The sequence below is a fragment of the Phacochoerus africanus genome, chromosome 5 (genome assembly GCF_016906955.1).
Source record: "Phacochoerus africanus isolate WHEZ1 chromosome 5, ROS_Pafr_v1, whole genome shotgun sequence".
Classification (NCBI taxonomy): domain Eukaryota; kingdom Metazoa; phylum Chordata; class Mammalia; order Artiodactyla; family Suidae; genus Phacochoerus; species Phacochoerus africanus.
Genome location: NC_062548.1, coordinates 28,348,674 through 28,367,164, shown reverse-complemented (window position 1 = coordinate 28,367,164; position 18,491 = coordinate 28,348,674). Strand labels below are relative to the sequence as shown.

General features: G+C 38.9%; 1 protein-coding gene across 1 annotated transcript in view; it reads left to right on the top strand.

Moving 5' to 3' along the window:
* The first annotated feature begins 1,627 nt into the window (after nucleotides 1–1,627).
* Nucleotides 1,628–18,491, top strand: part of LOC125128403 (phospholipid-transporting ATPase ABCA3-like) — a 165,099-nt gene continuing 148,235 nt past the window's right edge. Inside the window, exons 1-4 of the mRNA XM_047782758.1 lie at nucleotides 1,628–1,752; nucleotides 2,085–2,337; nucleotides 5,495–5,622; nucleotides 16,357–16,498. Of these exons, the coding sequence (XP_047638714.1) occupies nucleotides 1,693–1,752; nucleotides 2,085–2,337; nucleotides 5,495–5,622; nucleotides 16,357–16,498 (583 nt within the window). The 5' untranslated portion in view covers nucleotides 1,628–1,692. The remainder of the gene's footprint in view (nucleotides 1,753–2,084; nucleotides 2,338–5,494; nucleotides 5,623–16,356; nucleotides 16,499–18,491) is intronic.

Below are 18,491 nucleotides of genomic sequence, written 5' to 3'. Positions count from 1 at the left end.
TATGGATTCCTTTCCTCTTTCACAGCTCCCTCTCAGGAGTGCTGGTCCCATCCTGATGCCTTTTTTTTTCTCCTCTCTCTCCCTGTTTTCTTTTGTTCTACTTCATTATGTAGAGGTTTTCTTGCCCCTTGTGGAAGCCTGAGGTCCTCTGCCAGTGTTTGGTAGATGTTCTGCAAATCGTTCTACATGTAGTTTTTGTTTTTGGGTTTTTTTAAGCATTTGTGGGAGGTGAGCTCCACATTCTATTCCTCTGCCACTTGATGCCAGATCCCATCTATGATTATTTATATTATGCGAGAGTAATTATATCTGGAAATTTGGTTTCAGAAATAATTTGATCTAAGTTGTTTTCTTTCTTTCTTTCTTTTTTCTCCTTTTTATAGCTGCACCTGTGGCATATGGAAGTTCCCCACCCCAGGGATGGAATCCAAGCTGGAACTGGATCCTTCACCCACTGTGCTGGACTAGGGATTGAACTGGCACCTCTGTAAAGACAAGCCTGATCATTAACCCACTGCACCACAGTGGGAACTAATGTTTTCTAATTCTTCCAGAGAAATTTGTTTGTTTCTATCTGGCACCTTAGTTAAATCTCAAAGATGGAGATGATTTGGAGATCCTTTTCAATATCTGCAATGTCTGATCTGCCTCTGATTTACTTTAACTCTCGGCAGCCCAAAGCAAGGGATTTTCTAAGCCTACCCTCAGTCTGGGTCTGTTGAGTGTGGTGTCAGCTGTGGACTTCTCATATATGGCCTTTATTATATTCCTTATGTACCTCATTTGTTAAATTTTTTTTTAATTATGGAAGGGCATTGAATTCTTTTGGCCACACTCAGAGCATGTGGAAGTTCGCAGGCTAGGGATTGAACCCATGCCACAGCAGTGACCCAAGCTTCTGCAATGACAATACAAGATCCTTAACCTGCTCTGCCACAAGGGAACTCCAGGATGGGGGTTGAATTTTGTCAGATGCTCTTTCTGTGTTTAGTTATGTATAATTATATGCTTTTTCTTTCATTCTGTTCATGCAGTGTATCATATTTATTGGTTTGCATATACTGAACCATTCTTGCATTCCAAGGATAAATTCCCTTGATCATGATGTGTGACCCTTTAAATGTACTGTTGAATTTGGTTTGTTAGAATATTTTGAGGGATTTACGTCTTTATGTATCAGGGATATTGGCCTGTAGTTCTATTTTCTTGTAGTGTCCTTATCTGGTGTTAGGGTAATGCTGGCCTCCTAAAATGAATTTGGACATGTTGCCTTCTATTTTTTGAAAAAGTTTGAGAAGAATTGATATAATTTTTCTTTAAATGATTGCTGGAAATCACCTGTAAAGCCATCTGTTCTTGGGTCCTGGAAATAGAATATCAGATCCTGTTAGCTTATGCCATCTGGAGAAATGGAATGATATTGGTTCATCTATTTATTTGTTTTTTAAAACATCCTAGAACTTTATTAGATATTAAGGGAATTAATAAGGGACAGAAAAGTAGAAACAGTTTAATTTTATTTGAAATACGTAATCATTCTTGCTATCAATCTTTGAGGCTGATTAAGGAGAAAATTAGGAGAGAGAAGTAATACTGTTCTTTGCTTGATGTTCATATTATTAGGTAACTTAACATTAAAAAAAAAAACTTTCTTTCCATCCCTGGAGTTGAACATGCACTTTTCGTAGAAGAATGGATTTGTTGACATTCAACCAATTTGCAGTGCTCCTCTGGAAAAATTTTACCTTAAAGGTATGTACTTGTAATCCATGGATGATGTCCATAAATGCCCATTTGTTGCAGTTTGGATTTTGTGTGTGGTTGTTGGTGGGGACACACAGATGGTGCACACTTTTGGAAATTCCAAAGAGCTGTTTCAAATCTATAAAACTGGGTTAATCAGTAGTACAGTATGACCTGTAAGAAAGTTGGTAGGAGAGGTGAAGGAATGATACAAGACAGTCCAGGAAACATTGGTTGTTCCGGAGTGAAACTGATAGAAACTTAATATGATAGCAACTATCCATTTGCATTGAATGTGTGTGCTAAAGCTAATTAACACCATCTTTTTGTTCCTCTTCTAGAGGAGGCAGTTCTTTAATTTAATGTTGGAAATCCTAGCAGCATTGGTGTTTCCCGTGATGCTTTTGCTGTTCCGTTCAGTTGTTACCATAACTGCTGTTGGGCCTTACAACTTTACTTCTCAACCCATCAGTACTCTGCCTTCTTTTCTCAAAAATGCCGAAGAGTGGAAATTGGTTTATGTGCCTTCTAATATTGATGTGCTAAAAGAGATCACTGAGAATGTGAAGAGGAATCTAAACATCAGCATACAAGGTTAGAAATTAAGGGGTTTTTTTGTAAAACTCATTAAGGGCTTTTTGAAGGAGATAAAATGATGTAGCAAAAAAGAATAAAGTTGGAGGGATTACACGTCCCAGTTTTATGACTTAACAGTGTAACTGTAGTTATAAAAACAGTGTGGAGTTGGTGGAGGGATAAACACACAGAGCAAAGAAGCAGAATAGAGAAACCCAGAGATAGATACAAATATGCAAAAAAAAAAAAAGGTTTTTTACACTGATGCAAAAGCATTCAGTGGAAGGATAATCTTTTCAACAAATGGTGCTGAGTGATTGACCATCCATAGCCAAAACAGTGAAATCTCACACCTTATACAAAGATTTATGTCAAAATGGATCACAAAATCTGAAAAGTAAAATGATAAACCGTTGAGGAGAGAACATAGCAGAAAGTCTGTAATTTAGAGCTAGTTGAAGAATTCTTAGACAAAGTACCAAAATCATCATCCATGAAAGGAAAAAAATGATAACCTGGACTTCTGATGTATAATATTTGTAATTGCTCTTATAATGAAACTACATACACTTAATTTTTCACAGGTTACCTAGAACTTTAATTTTACTACTTTATCATCATGTTGAATGTTTACCACTTTATAGGTCCCATTGTATTTCCTACTTCATATTTTATCTTTCTTTTATCATTATATCCAGTGAGTTGAAAATTTCACCAGAAAATGATAAAATTCACACAGATATTTTTAAATAACTTAAGACTATCTAGACACTTGCCATAGTTGTTGCTCTTCATTTTTCAAAGTTCTAAGTTTTTCTTTCTAAAGTTCAAGTTTTCTTCTGTTTTTCCTTCTTCCTGAAGATCTTCCTTTAACAGTTTTTTTAGATAAGGTCTACCAGCAGTGGATTCTCTTTGTTTCCCTTCATCTGAGGACATCTTTAACATTATTCTTAAATTCCACATTTTCATTTGGTACAAAATTCTGGGTTGACAGTCTTTCAACATTTAAAAAATATTTGCCGCTTTGTTCTGGCCTCCTTGCTTTCTGCAAAGAATCTGTAGTCAGTTGAATCTTTGTTTTCCTATAGGTAGTGTGTCATTTCTCTCTGGCTGCTTTCATAGGTTTTCCATCTTTATTTGTCAAAAAGTTTGATTGTGATGTGTCTGTGGGTTTTTTTTTTTTTTAACTTACTCTGTTTGAGGTTCACTGAACCTTTTAAATCTATAAGTTTCATGAAAAACATTCTTCTTTCCCCCTCCTAGGACTATGGTGACACAAATACTATACATTTTGTGTTGTCTCACTGTTGACAACACAAAATGTGTAGTATTTGAGGCCATTGTTGCTAAGGTTGTATTCAACTTTTTTTTCCATTCTTTTTTTTTTTTTTGTCTTTTCTTGGGCCACTCCCGCGGCATATGGAGGTTCCCAGGCTAGGGGTCCATTCGGAGCTGCAGCCACCGGCCTACGCCAGAGCCACAGCAATGCGAGATCTGACCTACACCACAGCTCATGGCAACGGCGGATTCTTAAGCCACTGAGCAAGGCCAGGGACCGAACCCGCAACCTCATGGTTCCTAGTCGGATTCGTTAACCACTGCGCCACGACGGGAACGCCCCAACTTTTTTTTTTTCATTCTTTTTTATCTCATTCAAATTAGGTAATTTCTGCTGATCAATCTTGAATGATTCCTTCCTCTGTTATACCCGTACAGCTATTGAGTCATCAAGTGAGGTTTTGTTTTTTTTTAAAGCACAGTTTAAAGTTAGCCCCTCCTGATTTATCTTGTTTTTTTCAAAAACAATGTTTTTGAGATATAATACACATCCCATACATTCAGCCATTGAAAGCGGGCAATTCAGTGGCTTTTAGTATATTCACAGAGTTGTGCAACCCTTAGGTACCACCATCAATTTTAAAGCATTTTCGTCACCCAAAATCAGTCCTGTAATCTTTAGTCCTGACCTCACAATTCCCCATCCCCATCAGGATTAGGAAAACTCTCATCTTTTCGTCTCTACAGGTTTCCTTATTTTTTTTTTTTGTAAACGTTTAATATAAATGGTTTACATATAAGCCTTTACTAGAAATAGTTTATATATAAACATTTTATATCAATTTTACATAAATGCAATACTTGGTCTTTTGTGACTGGCTTCTTTTACGTAGCATAACGTTGTCAGGGGTCACCCATGTTGCTGCACATATCAGTAATTTTTTATTGTCCAATAATATCCCATATTGTGGATACACTGTACTCAGTTGCTATAGTCTTCATCGGTTGTTGGACATTTAGGTTGTTTCCACCTTTTGGCTAGAATACTACTGTGAACATTCATCTCCAGGTTTTATATAGACATATGTTTTCATTTGGGTGTATACCTAGGCGTGGAATAAATAGATCATATGGTAACTCTATTTTTAACTTTTGGAGGGACTGCCAGACTGTTATGTAAAGTTGTTGTACCATGTTACATTCTAATCAGCCGTGAATGAAGCTTCTAGTGTTTCCACATCTTCACCAGCACTTGTTACTGTCTGTCTTTTTGATTATAGTCATCTCAATGGATGTGCAATGCTGACTTATCGTGATTGTGATTTGTATGTCTCTGATCACTAATGACTCATCTTTATTTATTTATTTATTTGGCTCTTTAAGGCCACATCCACGGCACATGGAAGTTCCCAGGGTAAGGGTCTAATCGAAGCTGCGAATGTTGGCCTATGCCACAGCCACAGCAATTCCAGATCCGAACGGCATCTGCAACCTACACCACAGTTCACAGCAATGCCAGATCCTTAACACACTGAACGAGGCCAGGGATTGAACCCACATCCTCATGGATACTAGTCGGATATGTTACCACCGAGCCACGACTGGAATCTTGGGAACAGACCGTGGGAACAGGGCTAATGGGAACTCCTAACCCATCTTTATATGTGCTTTATTCTTATTCGTATTTAAAATTATTATTAATTAAAATTTTGTAAAGTACCGAAATCTTTTTGAACCCCAAATATCCATTAAGTAGTTGTGATAACCAGTATTTGAGAAAGTGTTTTTTAAATTTATAGTATTTGAGGAGGCTTCTGTCCATGTACAGTAATCTTTCCTCTCTTAGAAGGGATGATGAGATGTTTTTATTTAAGTGAACCATTTTGCTTTTCTGCAGTTCAGGGCTTTTCTTCAGAAACTGAATTTGAGAAGCACATTAAGCATGACTTTGACTCTCAGAAAGTGTTGGCTGCCATTGTTTTTGACTATGACTTCAAAAACAGCAGTGATCCTCTGCCACTTCAGGTGAGAAAGTTGTATGTAGAGTTTTCTAAATAATTAATTTTCTAGTAGCTGCAGTTCCCATTTCTAGGATTTTAATGAATTTCATATTATTAATCCTATTTTATAAGATAAGGGAGCTAATTTTCCAAGGAGCAAACTACTAGTATACAGTAGAGCAAGAATCTGAATCCAGATCTGAGTAACTTTAATGCTTCTGTTCTTAACTACTGCATTATGCTGATAAGAGAGGAACTGTATTTTTCACACACAGGACCTTCTAGTTTTATAAATGAAAACAAATAAGCCTGAAAGCAGATGCATCTTCCTTAACAGACCGCTAAAGATGAAAAGATCCTTTTTTTTTTTTTTTTAATGAAACACAGAATTTAAGCCCTTTCATAAGTCTCTAGAGAAAACTTTAGGGCTTAGTCACATTGATTCACATTAGGACATCCCTAGGCATTGAGAAAGAATCTGATTATAGCCTAGTCCATGAGAAGGAAAGAAAAAGAGTGCTTTAAACTAAGTGTCTTCTTAGCAGATCTTATAGGTGTTTTTATCCTGGTGATGATGGAAATACATGGGCAATCTATAACAGCTAGACATGGAACCAAATTCTGTGTTTATAATCCTGACTATGCTTATAATGTCAGTAAAGGCAGGATTAATAAAACCACTCGTAGGATAATCTGCTTTCTGTGTGTCCCATCCTTCCACGGCTATTCTTCTGTGCCAGTTTCCATTAACTAAGTCAAAATTATCCACCTGCTGATACGGATTTGCATTGGCTCAAAGTATCTTTGGTGCTATTGCAAGTTTTATTCTCATTGCTGGTTTTTTTTTTTCTTTTTTATTGCTGATTGACAGCGCTTGTGTCACCAAATATTTGAACTAGATTTATGACATCAGAAATTCCCCCAAATTATGTGCCCAGGAGCTTGGTCTGGTTTTTTTCTCAGCTTTATTGAGCTGAAATATGTCACTATGTAAGTTTAGGAAGTACAATGTGATGATTTGAAAGGTGCATATATGGTGAAGTGATTACCACAACAAGGTCAGTTAACGTAATCTTCACCTCACAGAATTGCCATCTTTTGTGTGTGGTGAGAATATTTAAGATGAATCAGTTCTGGGCATCTAATGTACAGCATGCTGCTTTGGTCCGTTTTGATGGTTTTTAAAATAGATCTTTTCATCTCTGTTGATGAGTTCAAGTATATCATAGACCTAGTATCTACCAGCTTTCTCACAGCTTAGATGACTTTCTTTTGTTCATCTTCCCATGCCACAGGGATCCACCTAAACCTCGGATATGATCACGTCACTGTCGTGATAAAAAGACTTGAATGACTTCCTGTCGATTCGGGCTCATGTCTGGAGTCCCTTGCACAAGATATCTGGCTTTCAGTATCCTAGTACTTGGATATCTCTGCCACTCCTCCCCATACTTTGTTTTAGCAGCCCTCACCTGGCAGAAAGTCTGCAGAGGCACAGTGTTACTTTTTGCTTCTGGGCCTTTGGTCACATTTTCTTTGTTGTAGGAATGCCACTGTGAATTGCCATTCACCTTCCACCCCCATCCCTGACTTTCCATCATAACTTGTGCATATTCTTATAAGTCAAAATTCATATGAGAGCACAGATGCTACTGTAGTATTTCAACAAAAAGGTTTCAAAATAAGGAAATATGTACCTATCGCATTCTAGATTTTAGTCACATTTAACCTGTTTAGGAGCAACACTTAACCTGTTCAGGTGAACCATACCCTTGAGCCTTTAGTTTGCAGGTTGTAGTTGCTGCAGATGTGTCTTCACTGTTTTCAGGGGGCAGGTAAGCACCAAGAGGTGCCCCAGTGTTCCTCACTCTGCTTTCATGATGTAACAGCAGTTGCTCCCTCTCATTACTAGGTGAGGCTCATACATTTGTTTTATTTGAATTCCTTTCTCTTTTTTATGTATATCCATTAGAGATTTTAGGTTTGCTGTCGTGAGGTTGTTTGGATCAGGGCTCAGGAGTTCCTCAGGCTGGAACCCGCTTGCTGTTGGGCACAGCTGGGTCTCAAGGTCTCTGGCTGCAAGGCCCTGGGGTTCCTGGAGCTAGTGCCTATGCACTGGTGTGTGGGACCAGATTCTGGTCCCTCTGGGTGATAAGGCCGTGTTTTGAGGCAGCTGTGGGCTCAGAATGTCTTAAGACAGATTCCTCCTGGTGAGCACGGCTTTGATCCTGCCTGGCTATTTGCTTAGGCTGAGGTGTCCCATACGGGTGCCATCAGGCTGGTGGACAGGGACAGGTCCCAGGAGTAATCAGCTGGAGGGAGGATTCAGAAATTGCACTTGGCAGCATCAGTGTCCACATAGTAGAATGAGCTCCTATAAGTGGCTGCTGCAAGTATCTGTGTCCCCAGGGTAAACTTCATTTGCCACCTGACTCTTCAGGAGACTCCAAGATCAGCATGTGGGTTTGACTTAGCCCCCTTTCAGTTACTTCTTCTGTGGGTCCTGTAACATGTGAGATTTTGCATGAACTCTTTTAAAGTAAGAGTGGAGTCTAATATTTCCCATAGCCCTTAGGGTCTCCCAAAATTTAGCCTTGCTGGTGTTTAAAGCCAAATGTTCTTCCTAATGCAGGACCCCTGAGTTGGGGAACCCAGTGTGAGACTCAGACCCATTGCTCCTTGGGGAGAACTTCTGCAGTTACAATTATATTCCCATTTGTGGGTCACCCACCTGTGGGTATGGGTCTTGACTGTAGACAACTCCACTCCTCCTACCTGTCTTGTTATAGTTCCTTCTTTAACTTCAGTGATAGAGTATTTTCTTCTGCTAGATTCTAGGTTTTCTTATCAATAGTTGCTCTGTAAATGGATATAATTTTGGTGTACCTGTGAGAGGAGGTAAGCCTATGGTCTTCCTAGCCTGCCATCTTGGCCCGAAACCCCAACAGCCATTTTATGAGAAAGAGAAGAACCAAATCTCCAAATTAATGTAGAATTTCAAGAGGTCTAAGTAGTCAAAACACAATCTTGAAATAAAAAAAGACAATTTCTAGATTGTAAACCTGCAGCACTGCTACAGTAATCAAAACAGTGTGGTACTGGCATAAAAATAAGGATAGATTGTTGGGATAAATTGAGGGTCTGGAAATAAAGTCATATATATTTGGCCAATTGATTTTTGTAAATAGTACTATTGTAGTCTGCGTAGTGGGAAAAGGCAGTTTCTTCCACAAATGATGATAGGACAACTAGGTTTCTACATGCCTCATACCATACACAAAAATTTAGCTCAAGTGAACTAATAATCTAAACAAAAAGCTAAAAACATAAAACTCTTGGAAGAAAACATATGAGTAAATCTTTATGACTTTGATGTGGCAGTGGATTCTTAGGCATGACCTTAAAAAACTTAGATATATTGGACTTTATAAAATTTAAAAATCATGTGCAGGGAGTTCCCATTGTGGCTCAGTGGGTTAGGAACCCACCTAGTATCCATGAGGTTGTGGGTTCAATCCCTGGCCTTGCTCAGTGGATTAAAGGATCTGGCATTGTCGTGAGCTGTGGTGTAGGTCACAGACATGGCTTGGATCTGGCATTACCATAGCTGTGGCAGAGGCCGGCAGCTGCAGCTCTCATTTGACCCCTAGCCTGGGAACTTCCATATGCCACAGGTGTGGCCCTGAAAAGAAAAAAGAAAAAAAAACTATATGCAGACTATAAGAACACTATCAGGAGCTCATATGACAACCCACAGAATGGGGGAAAATATTTGCAACTCATATATCAGCAGAGGGTTTAACATATGGAATATACAGAGAAGGATGAAGTTAAGATGTTATAACCATAAGATATTTTATGTAATCTCCATGGTAATTAAATTATGTTCTTATTGCCGTTTTGTTATTTGAATTGTTTTGTTGGTCTCTTTTCTTCTCTTCCTCTTGTGTTCTCTTCTCTTGTAATTTGATGAGTATCTTTAGTGTTATGTTTGGATTGCTTTTTATTTTTTGTGTATCTTTTGTAGATTTTTGGTTTGCAGTTACCATGAGGTTTTATATAGTAGTCTCCCTCTCTCTCTCAATGTGTGTGTACATATAGACACACACACACATATATATACATACACACACACATGCACAAGATTGTTATAAGTTGCTTTTTAGGGCCGCACCCGTGTCATATAGAGGTTCCCAGGCTAGAGGTCTAATCAAAGCTATAGCTGCTGGCCTAGGCCACAGCCACAGCAATGCAGGATCTGAGCCACACCTGCGACCTACACCACAGCTCATGGCAATGCCAGATCCTTAACCCACTGAGTAAGGCCAGGGATCGAACCCTCAACCTCATGGTTCCTAGTCAGATTCGTTTCCACTGTGCCACAAGGGGAATTCTGATTGCTGGTTTTGATATATTTTTTGTGTGGATGATTTCCTCCATTTTTACTGTATTTGCCTTTCCTGGTGAGCCTTCTCATTTGTAATTTTCTTGTTTCTTTCTTTTCTTGTTTCTTTTCCACTTAGAGTTCCTTCAGCATTTTTTAAAAATATAGTTTGATGGTGCTGAATTCTCTTAGCTTTTGCTTATCTATAAAGCTTTTGATTTCTCCATCAAATCTGACAGAGCCTTGCCGGGTAGAGAATTTTTGGCTCTTGGTTTTTTCCTTTTATCACTTTAAGTATATCATGCCACTCCATTCTGGCCTGCAGTGTTTCTACTGAAAAATTAGCTCCTACCCTTATTGGGGCTCCTTTGTATTCTATTTGTTCTTTTTCCCTTGCTTCTTTCAATATTTTCTCTTTGTCTTTAATTTTGGTCACTTTGATTAATATGTGCCTTGGGTTGTTTCTCCTTGTGTTGATTCTATATGGGACTTGTGCTTCCTGGACTTTAGGGAGTGATTCCTTTCTCATGAGAGGGAAGTTTTCAGCTGTTATCTTTTCAGATATTCTCTCTGTCTGGCCCTTTCTTTCTCTCTTCTGGCATCTCTATAATGGAAATGTTGGAGCATTTAGTGCTGTCCCAGAGGTCTCTTAGACTCATTTCTTTTCAATTTTTTCTTTATTCTGTTCCATGTCAGTGATTTTTACCAGTCTGTCTTCCATCTCACTTTTTTGTTCCACTGCCTCATGGATTTCTCTATTAATTTCTTATAGCATATTATTTTTCTTTCTTTTTTTCCTTTTTAAGGCTGGACTTGCAGCATATGGACATTCCTGGGCCAGGGGTATAATTGGAGCTGCAGTATGGCCTGTGCATCAGCCACAGCAACACCAGGTCTGAGCTCCATCTGAGAACCATGCCACGTTTACAGCAACACTGAATTCTTAACCCACTGAGCAAGGTCAGGGATTGAACCTGCATCTTCACAGAGACAATGTCGGGTTCTTAATCCCCTGAGACTCTATGGTTACTCCCTTCTAGTATATTTTGCATTTAGGTTATTCCATTGTTCACCTCTGCTTGATTGTTCTTTAAATTTTCTATTTCTTTGTTAAACGTTTCTCATAATTTCTCAGTCTTTGCTTCAGGTTCTTTTTCCCAGATGTCTGATTGTCCTTACTAGCATTACTCTAAGGTCTTTTATAGGTAGGCTGCTTATCTCCAGTTCACTTAGCTGTTTTTCTGGGGTTTTGTCTTCTTCCTCCATCTGGAGCGTATTTATCTGCCTTTTCACATGATCCAGCTTTTTGTGTTTGTGGTGTCCTTTCTGCAGGCTGTAGGGTTTTAGCCTCTCTTGACTCTGGTTTCTGCCCTTTGGTGGGTGAATGTGATCAGGGACTTGTGGCTGCCTTCCTGATTGGAGGGACTGTTGTCTGTTCACGGTGGGTGGAGCTGGTTTTTGTCCCTCTGGATGTCAGGGCTGTGTTGCTAAATGTAATTAGAGGTGGCTGTGTGTTAGGACTTTAGACGGGCTGTCTGCTGATGGTGGTGCTGTGTCCCCACATATTTGTTTTTCGGCCTGGGGCTTCTCAACACTGGTATGTGAGGCCAGGTTTTCCCAAAGTGGTGGCCTCCAGGGTAGTCATGCCAGTGATTATTTCCTGGGGCCGCCACTTCCTGTGTCCTGCCCCCACATTGAGCCACAGCTGACCCCTGCTTTCCCAGGAGACCCTCCAAGAATTGAAGGTAGGATTAGCCCATGTTCTTATGTGGTCCCTGCTTGCCCTGGGATCCAGCGCACATGGTATCTTGTGTGTTCCCTACTAGAGTGGAGTCTTTGTTTCCCCCAGACCTGTGGAGCTCTTGCACTCAATCCCTGCTGGCCTTCAACGCCAGACCCCCCAAGCTGGGGAACCTGACATGAGGTTCAGAACTCTCACTTCTGTGGGAGAACCTCTGTGCTATAATTATTTTCCAGTCTGTGGGTTGCCCCGCCCAGCTGGTATGGGATTGCTTATGTCCCCAAAGCACCCCTCCTTCCATCTCATTGTGGCTTTTTTTTTTTCTTTTTAGGGCCACACAGGCGAGGGGTCAAATCGGTGCTATACCTGGTGGCCTACGCCTACTCCACAGCCACAGCAATATAAGGTGTGACCTACACCACAGCTCATGGAAATGCTGGATCCTTAACTCGCTGAGCAAGGCAAGGGATCAGACCCACATCCTTATGGATGTTAGTCAGATTCGTTTCTGCTGAGCCATGATGGGAACTCCTAATTGTGCCTCTTCTTTGTCTGTGGGTATAGGATATCTTTTTTGGTAGCCTCCGGTCTGTTTTGTTGTTGGTTATTCAGCAGTTAGTTGTGGTTTTTGGTGTTTTCACGAGAGGAGGTGCACTTGAGTCCTTCTATTTTGCCACCCTGTTTGCGAGCCATCTCTGATGGTGAACTTAATAATTGGGCTCCATCAACCAGCTATTACCCCATTTCTCTCCCTCTCAGGATTCCTGTTCCTTGACACACAACAATGTCAGAATTAGGCCAGTTAATAACCTTATAGTGTTCTCTCAAGTGAAGAAAGATGTACACATTTCTCACTTTGAATCAAAACCTAGAAATTATTAATTTAGTGAATGTGTCATGTTGAAAGCCAAGATAAGCCAAAACTAGGCCTCTTACACCAAGCAGTTAACCAAGTCATGGATGCATCGGAAAAGTCCTTGAAGGAAATTGGAAGTGCTACTCCAGTGAACACACAAATCAGCTTATTGCTGATGTGAAGAATGTTTGAGGAGTTCCTGTCGTGGCTCAATGGTTACCAAATCTGACTATGAACCATGAGGTTGTGGGTTTGATCCCTGGCCTCACCCAGTGGGTTAAGGATCCGGTGTTGCCGTGAGCTGTGGTGTAGGTTGCAGACGCGGCTCGGATCCCGCATTGCTGTGGCTCTGGTGTAGGCTGGTGGCTACAGCTCCAATTCAACCCCTAGCCTGAGAACCTCCATATGCTGCGGGTGCAGCCCTAGAAAAGACAAAAGGACAAAAAAAAAAAAAAAAAGAATGTTTGAATGGTCTGGATAGGTCAACTCAGCCACAACATTCCTCTAAGCCAAAGCCTAATCTGGAGCAAAGCCCTAAATCTCTTCAACCCTGTGAAAGCTCAGAGAGGTAAGGAAGCTACAAAAGCAAAGGTTGAGACTAACAGAGGTTAGTTAATGAGGTTTAAGGAAAGAAACTATCTCTATAACATAAAAGCGCAAGATGAAGCTGCAAGTACTGATGTAGAAGCTGCAGAAAGTTGCCCAGAAGATCTAGCTGTGATCATTAATGCGGGTGTGCTACACTTAACAGATTTTTCCATGTAGATGAAAATCCTTTATTGGAAAGAAATGCCATATAGGACTTTCATAGCTAGAGAGGAGAAATCAGTGCCTGGCTTCAAAGCTTCAAAGGACAGGCTGACTCTTGATAGGGGCTAATGTACATGGTGACTTTAGGTTGAAGCCAGGGCCTATTTAGCATTCCACAAATCCTAGAGCCCTTAAGAAGTATGAGAAATCTACTGCCCTTGCGTTCTATAAATGGAACAACAAAGTCCAGATGACACCAGATCTGTGTAGTGTGCCTAACTGAATATTTAAGCCCGTTGTTGAGACCTACTGCTCAGAAAAAAATAGACTAATTCTCTGTGTGCTCTCCCACATGCTGTACTATGTTTCTAACGATAAATTCTATACCTGTTTTTAAAGGAAAAATAAAACAAAAATAATAAAAAAAACCAAGCAGCTAAATTTCAAATATTTAGACAGTTTTCCAAAGGATATATGCAAATGACCATAAAGGTGCAAAAAAGTTTGCAATATCATTAGACATCAGGAAAATACAAATTTAAACGGCAGTGAGATGTTACTACTTGCCCAGCAGAAAGGCTAAAATTACAGTCTGACAGTATCAAATATTGGTCAGGATGTGAAGGTACTGTTGGTGGGAACGTAAAATGTGGTGATTGGGTTAGAAAAATGTCTGCCAATTTGTTTGTTCAAATAAAACTAAACACACACCTACCCTATGGTCCATCAGTTGCACTTTAACAAATTTACCGGAGTTCCCGTGGTGGCGCAGTGGTTAACGAATCCGACTAGGAACCATGAGGTTGCGGGTTCGGTCCCTGCCCTTGCTCAGTGGGTTAAAGATCCGGCGTTGCCGTGAGCTGTGGTGTAGGTTGCAGACACGGCTCGGATCCCGCATTGCTGTGGCTCTGGCGTAGGCTGGCGGCTACATCTCCCATTCGACCCCTAGCCTGGGAACCTCCATATGCCGCAGGAGAGGCCCAAGAAATGGCAAAAAAAAAAAAAAAATTTACCTTAAAGAAGAAAAACATTTTCACCAAAAAGTGCTTTACAGAAAATAGCAGCTTTACTCATAGTATCAAAAAATTGGAAATGGCCAGCTAACCATCAGTGAGAGAATTAGTGAGTTCCGTTGTATTCATACCATGGAATATCGCTCAGTGACAAAAAGTAATTAACTACTAAAAATAAAAATTGTGAATTTCAGAAGCATCCTGATGTTTAATAAAAGAAACCTTATGCAAATAGGTACCATATGACTTGATTCCATTTATATAAAATTTTATAACAGGCAAAATTAATCTGTGGTGAAATCAGAAAAATTGTATCTCTGATTTTGATCAGGATCGATTGGGAACGTGCAGGAGAGAACTTTCTGGAATGAGGGTAATGGTTATCTTGACAGTAGTTTGGGTTACAATAGCTATGCATTTTTCAAAACTAATGTACAGTTAAGGAAATGTACAGTTGAGATTTGTGCATTTTATTGATGTAAGTGTTACCTCAAGAAGTATAAATAAATATGGAATTCTAGTAAATTCTGAACTATCTGGTAGATGTGTACTGAAGTCTCTAACTTGCTTTGCAGTATATCCAAAAATTAAATATATTGTTAGATAAATATAAAGTATATGATATGAAATGTATGCACATGTATATAGATATATGCATTCAAACTTATATGTATGCATAGTATAAATTATATATGCATACCTCATTTTGCCTTTTTTATGTACAGAACACACTGGTCAGTCATTAAGTTTATTTCTTTTTGAACCATAAATCCATTCCTCTGTACTCTGCTTTTTGATGCTGTAGCACATTTCTGCTTTTTTCAGCCAGCTCTATGTTGGATTCTGCTTATAAAGGGCTCTAGATGCAGACTAGAGGTAAGACTGAGGAAAGGGGAGGGAACGTAGACTTTTCTGTTGGCTTCCTATCTGCTTATGGTTGCTGTGAATGACATCCGAGCACCACCTCTTTTTTTAGCAGTGGCACTTTCTTCCCATGGCAGCCAAATACAGTTTGCAGCTTGCCTAATACTTTTCAAAATCAGACTCCGCACAGCCTCTAAGAGATAACCAGCCCTAGGCAGCTGGAGCTCCCTTTCAGAAGTCTGGGTCTTCGTTCCAGAATTCCTTCTTTCAAGCTCTGAGACAGAGTACTAGCTGACTTGTGCCCCATTCCTCAGAGGTTTGATTTTTCAGCCCATAGAATCTCTCATCCAAGTCTATAATGTTTAATAATTCCAAACTCTTTTATTCCCTTAGTCCTATGACCAGTGGCTGCTTCCTTCTCTCAGTACCTGATACCTTAGAGTTGTCTTATCCTTTGAGTTACCTAGTATGCTTTCTATTTTCTGATGATACCTTGAACAGATATAAAACTCTGTATTGTGTAGAGGTACCATAATTTATACAGTCCCTTCTGTATGAACAGTTAGATCAGTTCCAGTACACTCTACTTCCACCACAAGTAATGTTACAACAAACTTGTGCATTTTTTCACACTGTTTGTGTGTATTCCAGGTCTGTTCCTGAAAAGTAGGGCTGCTGAATCAAACAAATGCACAAGCAGTTTTGTAATACATTGCCAGATTCTCCATTATAGTCGTGCCATTTTCCATCCCACAAACACTATATTAAAGTGTCTATCTACTGACTTGCAGAGTATGTTGTTAAACTTTTGAATTTTCCAGCGTGAAAGTTTAAAAAGATATTTCTGTAGCTCTAATTTGCATGTATTTCATTGTGTGACAACGAGAAGCTTTGTGGGACATATGTATATCTTGTTTTTATGAGCCGTATGCATTTTGAGAGAACCTCAAATGTAGATGCTGTTGGACATATGTTGTTGTGCTTGGACTCACTGTCACTTCCAGACATTCAGAATCACTTTGACATCAGATGAGTCTCATCTTTCAAGTCACCTGGTTTCCCTCCTGGACTTAGTTTCCTTTATTTCTAACATTTGCTTTTCATTTTTTTTTCCATTTTAAACATAGTTTGTTTCCTATTGCTACTTGTAGGTGAAATATCGTCTGCGTTTTTCTGGGATAGAGAGGACTGTCTTTTGGCCAGACAGGCAAGGCTGGAAAACATCCTTACTTTTTCCTAATTTTCCCTCTGGAGGACCCCGGAACCCAAGTTATCAGGATGGAGGAAGTCCTGGTGAGCAGATCCTTATGCATACTTATTGTGTTATTGCAGTTGCATACTAATATGCGTGTGTGCATATAATACACATATAAATGTACATACGTGTGTATATATGTAATCATGTGGATACATACCTATGTATAAAATCAGTTTATTTTTAACTTGTGTTAATTTTTTTTAATTGTTATTTCCAATACAATTTTTTTTCCTCTGTACAGCATGGTAACCCAGTTACACATACATGTACACATTCTCACATTATCATGCTCCATCATAAGTGAATAGACATAGTTCCCAGAGCTTTGTGTTAATTTTTAAATTAAACTTATATTACACCCAAACTACTTTTTAATCACATATATTTGGTAAACCGAACATCTCTGTGTGTATAGATGGATAGCATGCTTTCCATTCTTATATCAATATATTTATGTAGTTGTGATTTAGTGTTCTGCTTTCCAAACACATACATTTTAATTTGTTGGCATTGTTTGCCTTTGTGTATCTATAATTGTATTGATTTGATCTAAAAGTTTTTAAATTGTGATGGTAATTTTTAACCGAAATTTTTATTTTGCATATTATCTTGAAAAGTCCTTCATGTGGAATTTGGGTTTACCAACGATCTTGAGATTTCTATCTTTAGCAGATATTCAATAGGAGAAAAAAAAATCTATGCACATTCTAGCATTAGCAACAAAAAATGGAAATAGCATAACCAGTAAGACAATAGATGAACCTATTACACAATGACTAAAAATAGTCTTTATGAAGTCTGTTGAAAAAGAATTTACACTGAATCTACAGGTACCTATATGAAATGGCTAGATGGAGATGGGTGAGCATTATTAGTCCACACAGTGGAAGTGAGGCTATATGCAAGAGAGGATGCCACATTCAGGGAACTACATGGCCTTTTGTTTGTCTGCCTTTTATTATAGCTCACGTAGAGGTTTATGCAAGAGGCTAGTAGAGATGAAACTAGGAGGCCAACAGGTCGTTAAATGCCTAGCACGTAAAGTGGAAGAGTATGAAATTTCTCCTGTGAGCTCTTTATGAGAGACAGACACGTGGGAATATTTAGCATGAATAAAAGAAATGATATGGTAGTAGGTACATATCTCCAAGTGGTGACACTCATAGTTTATTTTTGGTGTCTGTTTATATCGAACACAAAACTTTTGTTTTATACTATTGCTGAACAAAGAAGACTGTGGCCTGTATTTCACAAGTTATGTAATTGATCAGGATATTTCAGAGAGTGCATTTTTTGCTTTAGATGTCTGCATTTTATTTTGTCATTTCACATCTTGATTTGGGGTGGCATGTTTCTTGAGAACAAGCAGTATACCCTTAGGTGTCCTTAATACCATACTGTTTGTGGGGAAATGTTATAAAGAGTAGGGAGGATGAAGGATTGCATGCTTAGTAACATTCAAATTAAGGAGGAGTGAACAAATAAAATAAGGGTACAAGGACTAAGCAGTATTGACAGGGAAGTGAGTAGAAAAGTATCTACTACATGAATCAAAGTAGGAATAAGCAGCTATACTTGATGCTTCAGTTTTATCACCACAAAAGAACCTTTTTCATATTTTAAAAATTAAAAACAATAATCCCATCCCAGAAAAGAGCTTTATAAAAACACTGTAAAAACTATAAAGCCTTGATGAAGGAAATTAAAGATGATACAGAGAGAAGAAAAGATGTCCCATGCTCTCAGATGAGAAGAATCAATACTGTTAGGATGGCCATACTCTCCAAAGATTAAATATGTAGCTTTTAATATCTACATGTTTAATACAATCTCTATCAAAAGTCCCATGACATTTTTCACAGAAGTAGGACAAATAATCCTAAAATTTATATAGAACCGCAAACGACCTCAAATTGCTAAAACAGTCTTGAGAAGAAAGAGTAAAGCTGGAGGTATTATGCTCTCTGGTGTCAGACTACGCGACAAAGATAAAGTAATCAGAATAGAATTGAACTGGTACAAAAACAG